The sequence below is a fragment of the Canis lupus genome, chromosome 7 (assembly GCF_003254725.2).
Source record: "Canis lupus dingo isolate Sandy chromosome 7, ASM325472v2, whole genome shotgun sequence".
Taxonomy (NCBI): domain Eukaryota; kingdom Metazoa; phylum Chordata; class Mammalia; order Carnivora; family Canidae; genus Canis; species Canis lupus.
Genome location: NC_064249.1, coordinates 56,165,642 through 56,187,815, shown reverse-complemented (window position 1 = coordinate 56,187,815; position 22,174 = coordinate 56,165,642). Strand labels below are relative to the sequence as shown.

The window sequence follows — 22,174 nt, the reverse complement described above, 5'->3', positions numbered from 1 at the left end:
GATAAATCCTACTTGGTCATGGTGAATAATTTTCTTAATGTACTGTTGGATCCTATTGGCTAGTATCTTGTTGAGAAATTTTGCATCCATGTTCATCAGGGATATTGGTCTGTAATTCTCCTTTTTGGCGGGGTCTTTGTCTGGTTTTGGAATTAAGGTGATGCTGGCCTCATAGAACGAATTTGGAAGTACTCCATCTCTTTCTATCTTTCCAAACAGCTTTAGGAGAATAGGTATGGTTTCTTCTTTAAACGTTTGATAAAATTCCCCTGGGAAGCCATCTGGCCCTGGACTCTTGTGTCTTGGGAGGTTTTTGATGACTGCTTCAATTTCCTCCCTGGTTATTGGCCTGTTAAGGTTTTCTATTTCTTCCTGTTCCAGTTTTGGTAGTTTGTGGCTTTCCAGGAATGCATCCATTTCTCCTAGATTGCCTAATTTATTGGCGTATAGCTGTTCATAATATGTTTTTAAAATCATTTGTATTTCCTTGGTGTTGGTAGTGATCTCTCCTTTCTCATTCATGATTTTATTAATTTGAGTCTTCTCTCTCTTCTTTTTAATAAGGCTGGCTAATGGTTTATCTATCTTGTTAATTCTTTCAAAGAACCAACTCCTGGTTCTGTTGATCTGTTCCACAGTTCTTCTGGTCTCGATTTCGTTGAGTTCTGCTCGAATCTTTATTAACTCCCTTCTTCTCTTGGGTGTAGGATCTATTTGCTGTTTTTTCTCTAGCTCCTTTATGTGTAAGGTTAGCTTTTGTATTTGAGTTCTTTCCAGTTTTTGAATGGATGCTAATTTCCCCCTTAGGACTGCTTTTGCTGCATCCCAAAGATTTTGAACGGTTGTATCTTCATTCTCATTAGTTTCCACGAATCTTTTTAATTCTTCCTTAATTTCCTGGTTGACCCTTTCATCTTTTAGCAGGATGATCCTTAACCTCCACGTGTTTGAGGTCCTTCCAAACTTCTTGTTGTGATTTAGTTCTAATTTCAAGGCCTTATGGTCTGAGAATATGCAGGGGACAATCCCAATCTTTTGGTATCGTTTCAGACCCGATTTGTGACCCAATATGTGGTCTATTCTGGAGTAAGTTCCATGTGCACTTGAGAAGAATGTGTATTCAGTTGAGTTTGGATGTAAAGTTCTGTAGATATCTGTGAAATCCATCTGGTCCAGTGTATCATTTAAAGCTCTTGTTTCTTTGGAGATGTTGTGCTTAGAAGACCTATCGAGTACAGAAAGAGCTAGATTGAAGTCACCAAGTATAAGTGTATTATTATCTAAGTATTTCTTCACTTTGGTTAATAACTGATTTATATATTTGGCAGCTCCCACATTCGGGACATATATATTGAGGATTGTTAAGTCCTCTTGTTGAATAGATCCTTTAAGTATGATATAGTGTCCCTCTTCATCTCTCACTACAGTCATCGGGGTAAATTTTAGTTTATCTGATATAAGGATGGCTACCCCTGCTTTCATTTGAGGACCATTCGAATGGTAAATGGTTCTCCAACCTTTTATTTTCAGGCTGTAGGTGTCCTTCTGTCTAAAATGAGTCTCTTGTAGACAGCAAATAGATGGGTCCTGCTTTTTTATCCAGTCTGAAACCCTGCGCCTTTTGATGGGGTCATTAAGCCCGTTCACATTCAGAGTTACTGAATGAGAGATATGAGTTTAGTGTCATCATGATAACTATTCAGTCCTTGATTTTGTGGAATGTTCCACTGAACTTCTTCTTAAAGGGGAATTTTAAGAGTCCCCCTTAAAATTTCTTGCAGAGCTGGTTTGGAGGTTACATATTCTTTTAGTTGCTGCCTGTCTTGGAAGCTCTTTATCTCTCCTTCCATTTTGAATGAGAGCCTTGCTGGATAAAGTATTCTTGGTTGCATGTTCTTCTCATTTAGGACCCTGAATATATCCTGCCAGCCCTTTCTGGCCTGCCAGGTCTCTGTGGAGAGGTCTGCTGTTACCCTAATACTCCTCCCCATAAAAGTCAGGGATTTCTTGTCTCTTGCTGCTTTAAGGATCTTCTCTTTATCTTTGGAATTTGCAAGCTTCACTATTAAATGTCGAGGTGTTGAACGGTTTTTATTGATTTTAGGGGGGATCTCTCTATTTCCTGGATCTGAATGCCTGTTTCCCTTCCCAGATTAGGAAAGTTTTCAGCTAGAATTTGTTCAAATACATATTCTGGCCCTCTGTCCCTTCTGGCAGCCTCGGGAACACCAATTAAACATAGGTTTTTCTTCCTCAGGCTGTCGTTGTTTGTCTCTTTTTTCCTCAGTTTCCCTCTTTGCTATCAACTTGTCTTCTATGTCACTCACTCGTTCTTCCACCTCGTTAACCCTCGTCGTTAGGACTTCTAGTTTGGATTGCATCTCATTCAATTGATTTTTAATTTCTGCCTGATTAGCTCTAAATTCTGCAGTCATGAAGTCTCTTGAGTCCTTTATGCTTTTTTCTAGAGCCACCAGTAGCTGTATAATAGTGCTTCTGAATTGGCTTTCTGACATTGAATTGTAATCCAGATTTTGTAACTCTGTGGGAGAGAGGACTGTTTCTGATTCTTTCTTTTGAGGTGAGGTTTTCCTTCTAGTCATTTTGCTCAGTGCAGAGTGGCCAAAAGCAAGTTTATTGGGAAAAGGAGAAAAAGAGAGGAGAGAAAGAAGGAAAGAAAAGAGAAAGAGAAAAAAAAGGAAGGAAAAAAAAACGAAAAAAGAAAAGAAAAAGAGAAAGAAAAAGAAAGGAGAAAAAGGGGGGTGGGGGAAGGAAACAAATCAAAAAGCAAAAAAAAAAAAAAAAGAACCACGGGGGAGTATCTTCTGATTCTGTGTACTTTAAGTCCCTTGGCTTCCCCTGGAAGTTGTCAGTCTAGCTGGTGTTCTGGGGGAGGGGCCTGCTGTGCTGATTTTCAGGTGTTAGCAGTTGGGGGAGCTGCTGTGCCCCTGCCTGGTGCAGGGCTCAGTGGGGGTTGTTTACCCCGTGAGGCCGCAGGAGGAAGAACCCCAGTGGCGGGGCCAGCTCTGGAGCCCTGGATTCAGCCCCCACAGGAACTCCGGAGCTCTCGGTCTGCAGGGCCTGGAGGCTCCGGGGCGGGGCCGCTGATCTGCTCAGCTGGGGCAGGAGCGTCCTTGCTGTCCTGGGCCCTCCCGGCCTCTGCCTGTCCCGGGGGAGGCCGGATCCTGGGCTGTGTCCCGGCGCCCTGTGCTCCGGGGCCTGCGCTGTTGGATTCGCGCTCCCGCCCCGCAGCCCCCTCCGCGGAGACGCCGCCCGAGCCCTCCGAGCTGCTCCTGGAACCGCGCAGCCCCCTCCGCACGGAGCCTCTTCCTCTGCCCGAGCCCCTCCGAGCTGCTCCGGGTCCCGCCGGGTCCCAACGTGCGCACTGCAGCCCTTAGGGAGCTCGGCGCACTCTCCTGGGCGCGCAGTTGCTCTGTTACTGTCCCGGGGAGCCCGAGGGCATCCCCGCCCTCCTGGGTCCTGCTCCAACTCCCTGCGAGCCCCTTTCCGCCCGGGAAGGTTGGTGCAGCTCCTGCGTCTCCGGGACGGGGCTCTCCTGTCCTGGGGACACTCGCCCCGGCCTCAGCCCGGCTCCTTGCGGGACCCCTCCCCCTTGGATGCCTTTTGTTTCTTTATTTCTTTTTCCCCGTCTTCCTACCTTGATAGAAGCGCGAACTCTTCTCACTGTAGCATTCCAGGTGTTCTCTCTTTAATTCTCAGGCCGAATTCATAGTTTTTCAGGATAATTTGAAGGTTTTCTAGGTAATTTGGTGGAGACAGGTGATTTGGAGACCCTACTCTTCCGCCATCTTGCCCCTCCTCCTCTGCCTTTTTTTATATCATATTATCTTATTTTGGTGTTGAGTTATATGAAGTTCTTGATTTCAGATATAATCCCGTACCAGATACATGATTTGCAAATTTTCTTTCATTCAGTATTTTGTCTTTGCATTTTGTTAACGGTGCCTCTTGTCATGCAGAAGCTTTTTAGGTTGATGTATCCACACTTATTTATTTTTGCTTTCGTTATCTTTGCTTTTGGTGTCAAATCCAAAACAGTGAATAAAATGAACAGTAGTAGCTTGACCTCTAAAACAATGTCAGATTAAAAAACAAATAGCAGAAACTTATACAATGTTTGATACTATCTGAAGAATAAAAAATAAATTATGCATGTGCTTAAATATATATATATACACACACATATATACGTATTAAAATATACAAAATGCACAAACAGATTTTTATGATAAGGTTGTGTTTGGAGAGTGAGGGAGGAAAAGGGAACAGTTGAAAATACAGGACACATTTAACAAGTCTATTTACTTTAAAATAATAAAAAAAAGAATATGAAATAAATTTGCTCATTTAGTGGCAGGTATAAATAATTTATTTTTCCATAGTACAATCCCACAATAGGAGAGTTAATGTTGGGGGCGGAGGAGCAAGATGGCGGAAGAGTAGGGTCTCCAAATCACCTGTCTCCACCAAACTACCTAGAAAACCTTCAAATTATCCTGAAAATCTATGAATTCGGCCTGAGATTTAAAGAGAGACCAGCTGGAATGCAACAGTGAGAAGAGTTCGCGCTTCTATCAAGGTAGGAAGACGGGGAAAAAGAAGTAAAGAAACAAAGGCCTCCAAGGGGGAGGGGCCCCGCGAGGAGCCGGGCTGAGGCCGGGGCGAGTGTCCCCAGGACAGGAGAGCCCCGTCCCGGAGACGCAGGAGCTGCACCGACCTTCCCGGGCGGAAAGGGGCTCGCAGGGAGTTGGAGCAGGACCCAGGAGGGCGGGGATGCCCTCGGGCTCCCCGGGACAGTAACAGCAACTGCGCCCCAGGAGAGTGCGCCGAGCTCCCTAAGGGCTGCAGCGCACGGCGGGACCCGGCGGGACCGGAGCAGCTGAAGGGGCTCGGGCGGCGGCTCCGCGGAGGGGGCTGCGCGGCCCCGGGAGCAGCTCGGAGGGGCTCGGGCAGAGGAGGCGGCTCCGTGCGGAGGGGGCTGCGCGGTTCCAGGAGCAGCTCGGGGGGCTCGGGCGGCGGCTCCGCGGAGGGGGCTGCGGCCCGGGAGCGCGAATCCACCAGCGCAGGCTCCGGAGCACAGGGCGCCGGGACACAGCCCAGGATCCGCCTCCCCCGGGACAGGCAGAGGCCGGGAGGGCCCAGGACAGCGAGGACGCTCCTGCCCCAGCTGAGCAGATCAGCGGCCCCGCCCCGGAGCCTCCAGGCCCTGCAGACGGAGTTCCTGCCGGAGCTGAATCCAGGTTTCCAGAGCTGCCCCGCCACTGGGGCTGTTCCTCCTGGGGCCTCAGCGGGGTAAACAACCCCCACTGAGTCCTGCACCAGGCGGGGGCACAGCAGCTCCCCCAACTGCTAACACCTGAAAATCAGCACAGCAGGCCCCTCCCCCAGAACACCAGCTAGACTGACAACTTCCAGGAGAAGCCAAGGGACTTAAAGTACACAGAATCAGAAGATACTCCCCGGTGGTTCTTTTTTTGTTTGTTTGTTTTTGTTTTGTTTTGCTTTTTGATTTGTTTCCTTCCCCCACCCCCTTTTTTTCTCCTTTCTTTTTCTTTCTTTTTCTTCTTCTTTTTTTTTTTTTCGTTTTTTTTTTTTTCTTTTTCTTCCCTTTTTTTTTCTCTTTCTCTTTTCTTTCCTTCTTTCTCTCCTCTCTTTTTCTCTTTTTCCCAATACAACTTGCTTTTGGCCACTCTGCACTGAGCAAAATGACTAGAAGGAAAACCTCACCTCAAAAGAAAGAATCAGAAACAGTCCTCTCTCCCACAGAGTTACAAAATCTGGATTACAATTCAATGTCAGAAAGCCAATTCAGAAGCACTATTATACAGCTACTGGTGGCTCTAGAAAAAAGTATAAAGGACTCAAGAGACTTCATGACTGCAGAATTTAGAGCTAATCAGGCAGAAATTAAAAATCAATTGAATGAGATGCAATCCAAACTAGAAGTCCTAACGACGAGGGTTAACGAGGTGGAAGAACGAGTGAGTGACCTAGAAGACAAGTTGATAGCAAAGAGGGAAACTGAGGAAAAAAGAGACAAACAATTAAAAGACCATGAAGATAGATTAAGGGAAATAAACGACAGCCTGAGGAAGAAAAACCTACGTTTAATTGGGGTTCCCGAGGGCGCCGAAAGGGACAGAGGGCCAGAATATGTATTTGAACAAATTCTAGCTGAAAACTTTCCTAATCTGGGAAGGGAAACAGGCATTCAGATCCAGGAAATAGAGAGATCCCCCCCTAAAAACAATAAAAACCGTCCAACACCTCGACATTTAATTGTGAAGCTTGCAAATTCCAAAGATAAGGAGAAGATCCTTAAAGCAGCAAGAGACAAGAAATCCCTGACTTTTATGGGGAGGAGTATTAGGGTAACAGCAGACCTCTCCACAGAGACCTGGCAGGCCAGAAAGGGCTGGCAGGATATATTCAGGGTCCTAAAGGAGAAGAACATGCAACCAAGAATACTTTATCCAGCAAGGCTCTCATTCAAAATGGAAGGAGAGATAAAGAGCTTCCAAGACAGGCAGCAACTAAAAGAATATGTGACCTCCAAACCAGCTCTGCAAGAAATTTTAAGGGGGCCTCTTAAAATTCCCCTTTAAGAAGAAGTTCAGTGGAACAGTCCACAAAAACAAAGACTGAATAGATATCATGATGACACTAAACTCATATCTCTCAATAGTAACTCTGAATGTGAACGGGCTTAATGACCCCATCAAAAGGCGCAGGGTTTCAGACTGGATAAAAAAGCAGGACCCATCTATTTGCTGTCTACAAGAGACTCATTTTAGACAGAAGGACACGTACAGCCTGAAAATAAAAGGTTGGAGAACCATTTACCATTCGAATGGTCCTCAAAAGAAAGCAGGGGTAGCCATCCTTATATCAGATAAACTAAAATTTACCCCAAAGACTGTAGTGAGAGATGAAGAGGGACACTATATCATACTTAAAGGATCTATTCAACAAGAGGACTTAACAATCCTCAATATATATGCTCCGAATGTGGGAGCTGCCAAATATATAAATCAATTATTAACCAAAGTGAAGGAATACTTAGATAATAATACACTTATACTTGGTGACTTCAATCTAGCTCTTTCTATACTCGATAGGTCTTCTAAGCAAAACATCTCCAAAGAAACGAGAGCTTTAAATGATACACTGGACCAGATGGATTTCACAGATATCTACAGAACTTTACATCCAAACTCAACTGAATACACATTCTTCTCAAGCGCACATGGAACTTTCTCCCGAATAGACCACATATTGGGTCACAAATCGGGTCTGAACCGATACCAAAAGATTGGGATTGTCCCCTGCATATTCTCGGACCATAATGCCTTGAAATTAGAACTAAATCACAACAAGAAGTTTGGAAGGACCTCAAACACATGGAGGTTAAGGACCATCCTGCTAAAAGATAAAAGGGTCAACCAGGAAATTAAGGAAGAATTAAAAAGATTCATGGAAACTAATGAGAATGAAGATACAACCGTTCAAAATCTTTGGGATGCAGCAAAAGCAGTCCTAAGGGGGAAATACATCGCAATACAAGCATCCATTCAAAAACTGGAAAGAACTCAAATACAAAAGCTAACCTTACACATAAAGGAGCTAGAGAAAAAACAGCAAATAGATCCTACACCCAAGAGAAGAAGGGAGTTAATAAAGATTCGAGCAGAACTCAACGAAATCGAGACCAGAAGAACTGTGGAACAGATCAACAGAACCAGGAGTTGGTTCTTTGAAAGAATTAATAAGATAGATAAACCATTAGCCAGCCTTATTAAAAAGAAGAGAGAGAAGACTCAAATTAATAAAATCATGAATGAGAAAGGAGAGATCACTACCAACACCAAGGAAATACAAATGATTTTAAAAACATATTATGAACAGCTATACGCCAATAAATTAGGCAATCTAGAAGAAATGGACGCATTCCTGGAAAGCCACAAACTACCAAAACTGGAACAGGAAGAAATAGAAAACCTGAACAGGCCAATAACCAGGGAGGAAATTGAAGCAGTCATCAAAAACCTCCCAAGACACAAGAGTCCAGGGCCAGATGGCTTCCCAGGAGAATTTTATCAAACGTTTAAAGAAGAAATCATACCTATTCTCCTAAAGCTGTTTGGAAAGATAGAAAGAGATGGAGTACTTCCAAATTCGTTCTATGAAGCCAGCATCACCTTAATTCCAAAGCCAGACAAAGACCCCGCCAAAAAGGAGAATTACAGACCAATATCCCTGATGAACATGGATGCAAAAATTCTCAACAAGATACTGGCCAATAGGCTCCAACAGTACATTAAGAAAATTATTCACCATGACCAAGTAGGATTTATCCCTGGGACACAAGGCTGGTTCAACACCCGTAAAACAATCAATGTGATTCATCATATCAGCAAGAGAAAAACCAAGAACCATATGATCCTCTCATTGGATGCAGAGAAAGCATTTGACAAAATACAGCATCCATTCCTGATTAAAACTCTTCAGAGTGTAGGGATAGAGGGAACATTCCTCGACATCTTAAAAGCCATCTATGAAAAGCCCACAGCAAATATCATTCTCAATGGGGAAGCACTGGGAGCCTTTCCCCTAAGATCAGGAACAAGACAGGGATGTCCACTCTCACCACTGCTATTCAACATAGTACTGGAAGTCCTAGCCTCAGCAATCAGACAACAAAAAGACATTAAAGGCATTCAAATTGGCAAAGAAGAAGTCAAACTCTCTCTTCGCCGATGACATGATACTCTACATAGAAAACCCAAAAGTCTCCACCCCAAGATTGCTAGAACTCATACAGCAATTCGGTAGCATGGCAGGATACAAAATCAATGCCCAGAAGTCAGTGGCATTTCTATACACTAACAATGAGACTGAAGAAAGAGAAATTAAGGAGTCAATCCCATTTACAATTGCACCCAAAAGCATAAGATACCTAGGAATAAACCTCACCAAAGATGTAAAGGATCTATACCCTCAAAACTATAGAACACTTCTGAAAGAAATTGAGGAAGACACAAAGAGATGGAAAAATATTCCATGCTCATGGATTGGCAGAATTAATATTGTGAAAATGTCAATGTTACCCAGGGCAATTTACACGTTTAATGCAATCCCTATCAAAATACCATGGACTTTCTTCAGAGAGTTAGAACAAATTATTTTAAGATTTGTGTGGAATCAGAAAAGACCCCGAATAGCCAGGGGAATTTTAAAAAAGAAAACCATATCTGGGGGCATCACAATGCCAGATTTCAGGTTGTACTACAAAGCTGTGGTCATCAAGACAGTGTGGTACTGGCACAAAAACAGACACATAGATCAGTGGAACAGAATAGAGAATCCAGAAGTGGACCCTGAACTTTATGGGCAACCAATATTCGATAAAGGAGGAAAGACTATCCATTGGAAGAAAGACAGTCTCTTCAATAAATGGTGCTGGGAAAATTGGACATCCACATGCAGAAGAATGAAACTAGACCACTCTCTTTCACCATACACAAAGATAAACTCAAAATGGACGAAAGATCTAAATGTGAGACAAGATTCCATCAAAATCCTAGAGAAGAACACAGGCAACACCCTTTTTGAACTCGGCCATAGTAACTTCTTGCAAGATACATCCACAAAGGCAAAAGAAACAAAAGCAAAAATGAACTATTGGGACTTCATCAAGATAAGAAGCTTTTGCACAGCAAAGGATACAGTCAACAAAACTCAAAGACAACCTACAGAATGGGAGAAGATATTTGCAAATGACATATCAGATAAAGGGCTAGTTTCCAAGATCTATAAAGAACTTATTAAACTCAACACCAAAGAAACAAACAATCCAATCATGAAATGGGCAAAAGACATGAACAGAAATCTCACAGAGGAAGACATAGACATGGCCAACATGCATATGAGAAAATGCTCTGCATCACTTGCCATCAGGGAAATACAAATCAAAACTACAATGAGATACCACCTCACACCAGTGAGAATGGGGAAAATTAACAAGGCAGGAAACAACAAATGTTGGAGAGGATGCGGAGAAAAGGGAACCCTCCTACACTGTTGGTGGGAATGTGAACTGGTGCAGCCACTCTGGAAAACTGTGTGGAGGTTCCTCAAACAGTTAAAAATAGACCTGCCCTACGACCCAGCAATTGCACTGTTGGGGATTTACCCCAAAGATACAAATGCAATGAAACGCCGGGACACCTGCACCCCGATGTTTCTAGCAGCAATGGCCACTATAGCCAAACTGTGGAAGGAGCCTCGGTGTCCAACAAAAGATGAATGGATAAAGAAGATGTGGTTTATGTATACAATGGAATATTACTCAGCTATTAGAAATGACAAATACCCACCATTTGCTTCAACGTGGATGGAACTGGAGGGTATTATGCTGAGTGAAGTAAGTCAGTCGGAGAAGGACAAACATTATATGTTCTCATTCATTTGGGGAATATAAATAATAGTGAAAGGGAAAATAAGGGAAGGGAGAAGAAATGTGTGGGAAATATCAGAAAGGGAGACAGAACGTAAAGACTGCTAACTCTGGGAAACGAACTAGGGGTGGTAGAAGGGGAGGAGGGCGGGGGGTGGGAGTGAATGGGTGACGGGCACTGGGTGTTATACTGTATGTTAGTAAATTGAACACCAATAAAAAAAAATGAATATAAAAAAAAAAAGGAGAGTTAATGTTAATTAACCATTAAAAAGATTTTCCACTTTATTATCATGAAAGTGACTAATATATTACTTGCATTCTCCCCAGTTCGATTTACAACTTCAAAAATTACCATGTTGTTTTAAATCTCTAAAACGTTGACTAAATATTACTAATACTCCTAAGTATAAAAGGGATGATGACAAAATTTAAATGATTATCAACTGACTGTATTATGTGTAGTTTAATAGTTCCTTTAGGAAATAAATAGAAGGTCCATTTTCAATGAAAATGAAACATTTAAAGATGTTAATTTCTCATAGCTGTATTATTTTTTAAACTACATAACAATCTATAAAATGCATATCCATTCATTTATCCATTTACCTCAAATTTTTTCGTATAAAATTCTTTGAGAGTTTCAAGTTCTTTGTTGTGCTTTGAGTTAATTAGAGGACCATGTTTATTCATGTAGTCTATGTCTGCTTGAAGTTTTGCATTAGCTTCTTCTAATTTTGTCTTTTGTTCCTCAAAATGTTTTAGTTGATAAGCTTTATCTTCAAGATGCCATCGTAATTCTATAATATCTCTCAAATAAGCCTCGTGTTCTAGACATACAATAATAAGAAAAAAAATCTGATTTTAAAACAAAAGCTCCAGAAATAAATCTTTATTTGATAATAGAAAAATATGAAATACTTTAGATCCAGAAATTACTTATCTGTGAAGCTTACTAAATTTAATGTTATTTTAATATTGCATTATAAAATATATTGCTTTCTTCATTTATTAGCAAAGGGATTAAAATATACATTCTATAAACTAATAATTGTTTTAGTACAAACCCTGCCTGTTACAACCCATGTATATACTGGGTTATGTATAACCACTCTATAAATTACAAAATGAGGAAAAACCGCAAGAGTAGAGGCCTTCTAAAATCATCTAGAAGTAAAATGATGCGGTAGGAATTATAAATGTCAGAAAGGAAATGGAAAAAATAAGTACTATTCTCTGTTGATAAAATTATGTATCAAAACACAAAAATATCAACTGAAAATCATTACAAATGGGTAGCTTATATTTAAAAATGCTTATTGTTGTAAGCCACTGAGTTCCAAGGTGATTTGTTATGAAGCATTATTGTAGTAATAACATTAATTCATATGACTAAACAATGCAGAACAAAATTAGGATATTTAACATTATGCTATTACTGAGATCTTCCACACTAGAAACACTCTTGTGAGCTTCTCTATGGGACACAATTATCTTCATACTCCATTCTTTCTGAATGGTCTATTCCCAGAATACCAGACCTCCTTTCACCAGTCTTCACATTCATGTCTTTCCAACTCCCATTATGCCATTTTTTTGCTACTTCCCTTTTGTATCACAGGACATTTCTCCTACAAGGTAATCTGTATTTACCCTTTGCAAATTGAGATTGTAATAAACAGCTGTCCAAATTATGTGAACATACCATTCAATCCATACATAAACTGGTCTGTGATATTTTTTTTCTTTCCTTTGGTAATCAGTCATAGGGAAGTACCCATAGAGCTCTAAATGTGGGTTAAGGGAAAGACAGAGAATCTAAAGAAGCAGGTAAAAAAAATAATAAAATAAAATAAAATAAAATAAAATAAAATAAAATAAAATAAAATAAATAAAAAATAAAAAATAAATAAAATAAAATAAAATAAAATAAAATAAAATAAAATAAAATAAAATAAATTAAAGACAGAAGCAGGTACAATGAGAGTACCAGGGAAATCTGAGTCGTTAGTTTCTTTGTGCCTCCAGACATTGCTTGAGTATGATAAATATACATACTTTTTTATTTTGTAAGGAAACACAGCTTTGCATATTGAATTTTAAATTTGTAAGTTCACACAACACCCAATTTCTGATGAAAACCTTATTTCTGATGATCTTTTTGGATAGGAAAATAAAAAGACATTTGCTAGATTATTGGCTGCATATTGGGTACCAGTGCCTATCATTCTGTGGAGGAGGAGGATGTGACCAAGCAGAAAGGAAGGTAGTCAGATGTATAAAACCCCATCCTCTCCCTTCTCTATTATCTCCCGTGGTCTCTTGCCCATTGGTTGAACCAGTAGGAAGAAAAGTACAAAAGATATCTTTGATGTAGTCCATTATGAATCAGCTTCATGAACCACGAAACAAAAGATACAAGTGTTAGTGGGCTGGTTAGGGCGATGAAAGGATAGGGAGGAGTAACCACAGATATCTAGACAAAATTGAATTTCCTCAATATTTAGTAAGTTATAAGGGTTTTTTTTGTAAAAATTATCAAAAATTCTATAAACATCATACTTAATGTAAAGGTTAAGGAAATTGAAAGTTTTTCCTGTCACAAAGCTAGAGACTTTGAGAATCTAAAATCTATAAGAATATATAATTCTGTAATCTGTAAAAAAAAAGTATAAAATTTAGAAATTATATCTTAGATATATCAATATAAAGGCAATATATTCCTGAAAGTACATTACTTTTCAGGAATATTTTACAAACAGAAGGCATCTAAAAACTATACAGTAAATAATGAATTTAAATTTCATTACATGTTTTAGCTATTTAAATAAAATAGATGAACATAATTTCAGTTTTTTAAGTAGATCTTCAATAGTTTTTTAAAGATCTTTAAGGAGATCTTTAAGTAAAAGATAGCCAAGTAATAAGTTATCAACAATGGCAAGAATGTATTCCATCATTGAAAATGCATTTATAAGGCTTGTAGAATGTGTATGTATGTATCTCAATTTGATTTTATTTTGGTAATTCCTTAAGTAGAACTTCATATAAACCACAAACAACAGCATCTACTCTTATAAAGGCCATATGAAATTATGTAGAAATTTATCAGTAATATGTTAATTAAAACCAGCTACCACTGACTCTTCTACTACTACCGACAAGGGCTTCCCAAACATTTTAAAAAATTGTAGGGGCATCTGGGTGGCACAGTCTCTTAAGTATCTGACTTTTGGTTCTGGCTCAGATCGTGGTCTTAGGATTGTTGAGATCAAGCTTTGCCTTGGGCTCCACATTTAGCATGGAGTCCACCTAAGATTCTCTTTTCCTCTGCCTCTGCCCCTTCTGTGCTCTCACTCTCTAAATAAATAAATCTTTTTTAAAAAATTGCAGATAACTCCTTGTAGATGTGAATGTGAATCTGCTCAAAATCTGGGTTCCAGAATTTCTCAGGATGCCTATCCTGATCCTTTTGTACCTTTGGCTGCCTCTAAAACACTAATTTGTATGTAAGTATGAATTTATAAATTACATACCTATGCTATGGTATTAGTACAGTATAAACAGCATAAATTCTATTCAAAAACTTTGTGAACATGAAATGTTTTGTAAAATGCATACTTTATGTGTGGGTAGAAAAAGGTCTACTCTTACTTGAGTTTTGAGCACTTTTTGCATAATTTATAGAATTAACTCTTTAGTAAAGGGCAAAAAAGAGCACAGACAAGGCTGAATAAAATTCATCCAGTCTAGCCTCTGGGCAATTTACTGCTTCTTGAGTTCTGCTCTAGGAGGTAGTGAACAATTGGTGAGTTCAATCTGTGAGCTCAGTATTACTTTAAAAGGAATAAACAGTCATTAAATTCATTGCATTCATTTAATTTATTGTATTAAAATAACATAATCAAGGAACTGCTGGATAACTGTATTTTGTCAGGTTCAGTGAAAGCAAAATTAAACCCAAATAATCAAGAAAGAAAACAAAAAAGAATAAAATTTAAAATATAAATAAAAGTTCTAGTCTTTTCTTGCAACTCCTTAAATTGTATACAACTTACTTTGGAAACTATAGTTTTAGAAGACGTAAACTAAAGTAAATGTAGGTGTTCAGTTTGATACATTCTTTAATGTTTCAGAGTAATAATTAATAGCCTCCTTTTTCCTCTCAAAAGTGTCTTAGTTTAAATGACAGGTTTATGAGCACCTTAATATAACCCACTTATAAAGCATATGAATCCTAAATTAAAATTTTTAACTGATATAAAATTTATTTATAAAAGAGTTTCAACCTCAGGTGAATCAAGTAGTCAGGCATGCTTAATAGGCAGTGGTTGGAGAATGAAAAATCCAATGCCTTTAGACTGTTTAATACTTTACGATAGGTCCCTTATTCTGTGGTCAAAAAAACAGTGTTTCCTTTTTAAACATTTGTTACCTACATGATTCTTGGGAACATCTCCACTTTTATTGTCTGCCAGAAGTTCCAAATAAAACCTACTACTGAATTCTCAAAAGCAGATGTATGTTGCTAAAATATCACTTTAAGTCTTTTATTTTCCCAGATTTAAAGATATGGCCAATGATACCAACTAGAAATCAATTAAATTTCTAAATTTCAACTACTGCAATAATGTAGTCATCATTGGAAATATGTGTGAAAAGTCTGAATGTCCCTTGGGCACCATGAACGCTATGGAATTACCAACAAAAAACAAACTACAGAAGATCCAGGTTTGCTAAGTGCAGTCCCAGCTATATATATGAATTCAGTATTAGCATTAATAACATCTTTCAAAATGCACTCGTTTGGATGCAATACAATATGGGCAGAGTTGACTTTTTCAGAGCTTCAATTGATTATTCCTGCTCTCAAAGTAACTGGCAATATGAAAAAAATCTTACTATTACCTTTTTGCACAGCTAGTGGGATTTCTTCAAGTCTCCAGATTGACCAAGAATCAATTTTCATGTGAATATTTTTCTTTCTTGATTTTTGTTGCTTTAAAGCTTCTTCAGCTTCTGCACGGTCAGTTTCTAGACTTTTAATGAGATGAATGGCCTCTGATAGCAATGTTTCCATTTCCTGCTTTAATTCTGGACACTTTTCATCTTAAAGTAGAAATATGTATCACATTTTTTTAGTGACTCAGCCTATAAAGTAGGTGGTGGGAACATATATACTAATTGTATTATTATTCTTTTTTAATAATTGTATGTTTAAGGAGAGAATTTTAGAAAAATGAATCAGCCTTTCAAAGACAGTTTTATTATAATACAATCATAACATTAATTATAACCTTTGAAGACAGATTTTTAAGTCAACATTTTATAAAATAATTAGAATAGAGAAATTTCAAGCAATATCTTCATGTATATTTTATCTCAAAAATATTTTCTTCATAAACTATATTAGAGAGCTTTATTTGTAAATTATGTTTGCGTTTTCTCTCATTCTATGACAAAAGCAAATCATAATGATTACATGAGATAAATATCGAAAATCCTCAAATGGTTCCTAGAAAACAAGACATTTTATATTCCTTATCAGGTAATAACATCCCTAGTTAGCCCTGCTAGGAATTTATCATTTCCAAATTCCACTTATTTAGTTACAACACAAATTAACTCCTGTAATGAGAGATATTTGTGATCCCTGGTTCATAGCTCTGAAATGATATGGTTTAATGTTAACGAATTGATTAACATGGGTATTCATTCATCTGTTTATACCAGAAATGCGCAGAAGGTCTGTTATGTTCTGGGAAATATGCTCTCTCCCTAGAGATAGATCACTAAGGAAGATGGATATGGGTTCCACTCTGGTGAGATTTATACTTGTAAACAGTGACTTTTGCCAAAACGTAACGTGACAAGAAGGCATAAACAAACACAAAGTGTCAAGAAAGTCAAAGCCTCAAAGAGCTAAGGCTAAGGAAAAACAGTAAAACTGGTTCAAGAAAAAAGACAACTAATAGACCTCTGTTTTGTTTTGTTTTACTTTGGACAAAGCAATAATTTTCTGCTAGAAGATAACATTATATATGGGTTATAAGTGCAAGCTCAGTCACATAGCTTCTACTTCTAACCTAGCAGGCCTATCACAGAAATTCAGCATGCTGCCTGAAAAGAATTCTTCAGAAACAGAAACAAGAATTCTTCTTGTAATGTATAAAAACTATCTCTTTATGGACTGGCCCTTTATTTAGACTCTATTTATTTGGTTTATTGTCTTCTTTTTTCATGTTCTACCACATCCTGGACACCCTATACCCTTAATTGTCTGGTTTTTTTTTTCATAGTAACATACACAGTGAACACTGTTATTCCCCAACCAACTTATGATCTATTCAATTTCTATAAAAAGATTTCAGCCTGAAATGTTTAATGAAGTTAATGCCACTTAAATCACTTCTGATGTGATATAATTCTTACCAAAAATGTCTATAATGTTTGTATGAGTTATCTTTTGTTATCTTTTGTAGTGTTTCTATGAGAGCATTCTAAAATAAATGCTGTGTTTATGACCTAAGATGCCTCCAGTTCGTTGTATTTAATCTCTCAATTTTTTTCTAGAATACCATTATCAATTAGTCTTACTGTTTCATACTGAGTAGGTAGGTAACCACCTGCAATTTTTTTTTAGTACAAACACTTAATTACAATAAATCTTCCTCAACTGGATACTGTCTTGTACTTTGGGACCAAATATATGAGTTTACAATAAACATAATTGTAGTTAATTTAACTGTTATTGTAGCCATTAACATATTAATCTTCTCCTAGCATTTGTCATGTGAAAAAATAAGTAATGAATGAGGATTTTTCTTCAGTGTAGATACAAATAGTGAGAAGTAAACAGTAAAAACAGAGCCTCACTATAAGATACAGCTTTGAAGAACAAAATTTTAGTACGTTTAATAGTCCTGAATTCATTAGTTATCTCTCATGGAAGATGTTTAACAAATTTTTGCGGTGAGGGAAGGAAGATGTGTTTAATATAATATTAATAATATATTCAAATATGTTGAAGTAATTTTAATTCAAAGTTTATTACAATATACATATTGGACATTTTGTAAATTATGACAAGATATTACTCTTAACTTATACATATAAATATTATAATATATATATTAATAAATATACATACAGTAGAGCCTTAATGTCCAATATGGCAGCCATGAATCTTATGTGACTATTTACATTTAACATGTTAAAATTAAATTGAAAAATTAAATTCTAAGTCCTCTTAGCTACATTTCAAGCAGCTACTGTATGTGGCTGATAGCGACTCTACTGGATAGTGGAAATAGAGAATACTTTGATTATTTCAGTACATTCTACTAGATAGCACTGAATTACGTTTAGCTTCTTGAGAGGTGGTCAGGGATCACTACAACTTCAGGACCTAGATCAGTATATGGTATAATACGTATTCACTGAATTTTGTTGTTAAATGATATAGAAGACTTTCCTCTATTAGATACTCACAAGAATTATAAAACTCTTAAAATGAGTATTGTGAAAATTAAAAATATGTTAAATGAAAGTCAATGAGCTTTAAAATATAATTTCACTTATTTAAGTATAAGGAACAACTTTACCTCTCTCTTCTGGTTTAACCTCTTTCACTGGTGTAGCAACACTCCAATCTTGCTTCTGGTCTTGTGTAGAAGTTCTGCTCCTGTGTAAAGGGAAAGAAATAATCAATTAAGAAATAACTGCTGGACTTAAAGTTTAAAGTTAGTAAAACAAATTTTAGGTGCTTCTTTAACATTAAACTTGAAATGTTTGTAGTGAAACTTACCATACATGCTAATGCTACCATATAAGAGTAATAGAGCAAAATTCTAATACATAATGGGCTTTTTATTTTTTTATTGGAGTTCAATTTGCCAACATATAGCATAACACCCAGCACTCATCCCGTCAGGTGCCCCCCTCAGTGCCCGTCAGCCAGTCACCCCATCCTCCTGCCCACCTCCCTTTCCACTTCCCCTTGTTCATTTCCCAGAGTTAGGAGTCTCTCATGTTCTGTCTCCCTCACTGATATTTTCACTCCTTTCCCCTTTATTCCCTTTCACTATTTTTTATATTCCCCAAATGAATGAGAACATATAATGTTTGTCCTTCTCCAATTGACTTATTTCACTCAGCATAATACCCTCCAGTTCCATCCACATCAAAGCAAATGGTGGGTATCTGTTGTTTCTAATGGCTGAGTAAGATTCCATTGTATACATAGACCACATCTTCTTTATCCATTCATCTTTCCATGGACACCGAGGCTCCTTCCACAGTTTGGCTATTGTGGACATTGCTGCTATGAACATTGGGGTGCAGGTGTTCCGGCGTTTCATGGCATCTGTATCTTTGGGGTAAATCCCCAGCAGTTCAATTGCTGGGTCTTAGGATAGTTCTATTTTTAACATTTTGAGGAACCTCCACACAGTTTTCCAGAGTGGCTGCACCAGTTCACATTCCCACCAACAGTGCAAGAGGGTTCCCCTTTCTCCACATCCTCTCCAACATTTATTGTTTCCTGTCTTGTTAATTATCACCATTCTCACTGGTGTGAGGTGGTATCTCATTGTGGTTTTGATTTGTATTTCCCTGATCATAATGGGCTTTATACCTTATGGTAAATTTATAGAAATTTATGACATGAATGCCCTGAAAATATTGTAGGGGATATTAAAGCAGTTAAAAAAAAATGGACAGCCTGCGTGGCTCAGCAGTTTAGTGCCGCCATCAGCCCAGGGTGTGATCCTGGGGTCTGGGATTGAGTCCCATGTCGGGCTCCCTGCATGGAGCCTGCTTCTCCCTCTTCCTGTGTCTCTGTCTCTCTCTGTGTGTCTGTGTCTCTCATGAATAAATAAAATATTTAAAAAAAAAAGAATTGGAAAAGGGGGTAAATATTGCAAATAATTTAAGAGGTATTTCTCTAACTTCAGTTTACCAGTTTCTGGGGTCCCATATAAATTACAAGGACCAAAAATGATTCTTCAGATTTGAAATTAATAAGGTTTTAGCAAATATCTAAATTAAAATGTTCTTTCTTTTCTAAAGAATTTTTCTAGGGCACCTGAGTCTTTCACAGTTGGTTAAATGTCTGCCTTAGGACGAGGTCTTAATCTCAGGGTCCTGGGATCCAGCCCTGCATCAGGCTCCCTGCTCTCCCTCTCCCTTTTCCCACAGCTCATGCACACTCTTTCTTGCATTGCATGCTCTCTCAAATAAATATCTTCAAAAAATTTTTTTATAAATAATTTTTCTAGGTAAACCTTTCATTATATTTAAAAAGAAGTATTTTCCTCTGATAAAAGTTACAGGAACAATAGTATCAACAACAAAGCAGAGAGTGTTATTTTTATTAACTTATTATTTTTCTTATTAAAGTATTACAAATTAAAGGAATTTTAAACAGACCAAAAACATTAATATAATATAATCCATAATTCATTTATTTTAGATATAACAACATAACATTCTTATGATATTTCAATTTTTATAAAATTACAGTCATAAAATATTGTATGCTGCTTTAGTACATGACATTGTTTCCAGTATATTTGACTACAGTTTAATATTTCTGATGGTTGCATATTATTTGTCTCATTGTAGCTCCACAATTTATTTAAGAAAGCCTGTTTATTATGTGGTCATGGAAATATTCATTATATTTTTCTCCTTATTTTAATTTTATTTTTAAATATTTTTGTTAAATAATCTAGTGTATTTTTTCATTTGAAATTTTTTTTAAAAATGTTGAGTCATCAGTATGCTATACACCTGAAACTAATGTAACAATACGTGCAAACTATACTAAAAAATTTAATTAAAAATAAATAAAACATTCACACCACAAAAAAAGTAAAATAAATAAATAAATAAATAAATAAATAAATAAATAAATAAATAAATACATGCATGTGGGTTTTTAGAGGGGGAGTGTGTAAAGGTATAATTGGGTGATGGGAATTAGGGAGGGCACTTGATGCAATGAGCACTGGGTGTTATATGCAACTGATGAATCACTAAATTCTACCTCTTAAAATAATAAAAAATAATAATAAAAGTAAAGATAGAAAAATAATTGTCCCAGCAAATAATGTTCTCCCTACTGGCTTGTAACACCAATTACATGATATATTAAATTATTACACATAATTGAATCTATTTTTGTGTCTTTTATTCTAAATTTGTGTTCATTTTTGGGCCAGCAAAATTGTTTTAATTCTTACATATATTTTGATTGCAGCAAAAGTCACATAACATAAAATTAACCATTTGGAAGTGTAAACTTCAATGGCATTTACTACACTCAATATTGTGCAATTATCATCCTCATCTAGCACCAAAACATTTTTATCACTTAAGAAGAATAGCCTCATTTATTTTATTTCAAATATGGAACACTTCATGAATTTGCATGTCATCTTTGCATAGGGGCCATGCTAATCTTCTCTGTATCATTCTAATTTTAGTATATGTGCTGCTGAAGTGAGTACTAGCCTCCCATCTCTATGAATTTACCTGTTATAGATATTTCATATAAATTGAATCATACAATAGGTAACTTTTTGTATCTGGTTTCTTTAAATTAGTATGCTAGTTTAGAAGTCTATCCATGTTGCAGCATGTATCAAAATTACTTTTTATGGTTGAATAATATTCCATTGGATAGCTGAAAAATTTAAGGTTATTTCTACCTTTTGGCTACTATGAATCCTGATGATATGAACATTTGTATATAAGATTTGTCTGAACACCTATTTTGAAATCTTTTCTGTACATACTTCAGAGTGGAATTGCTTTGTCATATGGTAATTCTAGGATTAACTTTTTGAGGAACCACCAAACTTTTTTCAAAGTGGCTAAACCATTTTACATTCCCACTAGCAATGTATGAGGTTTCCAATGTTGAATAAAAGTGAGAAGAGTAAGCAACTTTGTGTTGTTCCTGATCTTAGGTTGAAAACTTTTGGTCTTCGCCATTAAGTATAATTTCAGTTGAAGGTTTTTCATAAATGCCCCTTATCAGCTTTCCAATCTGTTTTTTTGAGATGTTCACATGGATTTCCCCCCCCTTCATTTTATTACTGTGGCTATATTATACATTATTTTTTTGTATTTTGAACTACCCTTACACACCTAGGAGAAATCTCACTTGGTCATGATATATAATTCTATTAATATTTACTGGGTTGAGGTTGCTAGTACTTCATTAAAGTTTTTGCATCTATATTCATAAAGCCATTGGTCTACATTTCTTTTTGTCATGTCTTTATCTGGTTCTAGTATGAAGATAATGCTGGCCTCATAGAATGAATTGAAAAGTGTTACTTTTTTGTTTTACTTCCAACATACTGTGTCTCTGGATCTCAAGTGAGTCTCTTATAGGCAGCATATAATTGAAGCATGTATTTTTATCCATTCTATCACTCTCGTTTAACAGTAAAATTTAATCAATTTTCATGAAAAGCAATTACTATTAAGAAAGGACCTATTTCTGTCATTTGCTATTTGTTTTCTACAATTCTTAAATATTTTTCATTCTTTAATTTCTCCATAATTGCCTTCTTTTGTGGTTAATTGATTTTTTTCTAATGTATTTAGTTTCCTTATTGGATTTATGTTGATGTTTTTGTTTTACAGAATTTTTCTTAGTGGTTCACTAGAGACTATAATTATCAT

General features: G+C 37.1%; 1 protein-coding gene and 1 non-coding gene across 11 annotated transcripts in view; both read right to left on the bottom strand.

Annotated features, from left to right (window-relative positions):
- The window catches only part of CCDC178 (coiled-coil domain containing 178), a 426,023-nt gene that overhangs the window by 336,746 nt on the left and 67,103 nt on the right, over nucleotides 1-22,174 (bottom strand). For all 10 annotated transcript variants that reach the window (XR_007412090.1, XR_007412089.1, XM_025429202.3 and 7 more), the window contains 3 exons: nucleotides 18,082-18,161; nucleotides 15,386-15,586; nucleotides 11,087-11,307 (listed from right to left, as the gene is read on the bottom strand). Coding sequence is in view for 8 of the 10 variants with exons in the window: in XM_025429202.3 (XP_025284987.1) it covers nucleotides 11,087-11,307; nucleotides 15,386-15,586; nucleotides 18,082-18,161 (502 nt within the window). In the remaining 2 variants the exon portion in view is untranslated. The remainder of the gene's footprint in view (nucleotides 1-11,086; nucleotides 11,308-15,385; nucleotides 15,587-18,081; nucleotides 18,162-22,174) is intronic.
- On the bottom strand, nucleotides 20,882-20,988 carry LOC112649027 (U6 spliceosomal RNA). The gene has a single exon (XR_003129446.1). It is a non-coding gene; the product is annotated as a U6 spliceosomal RNA (small nuclear RNA).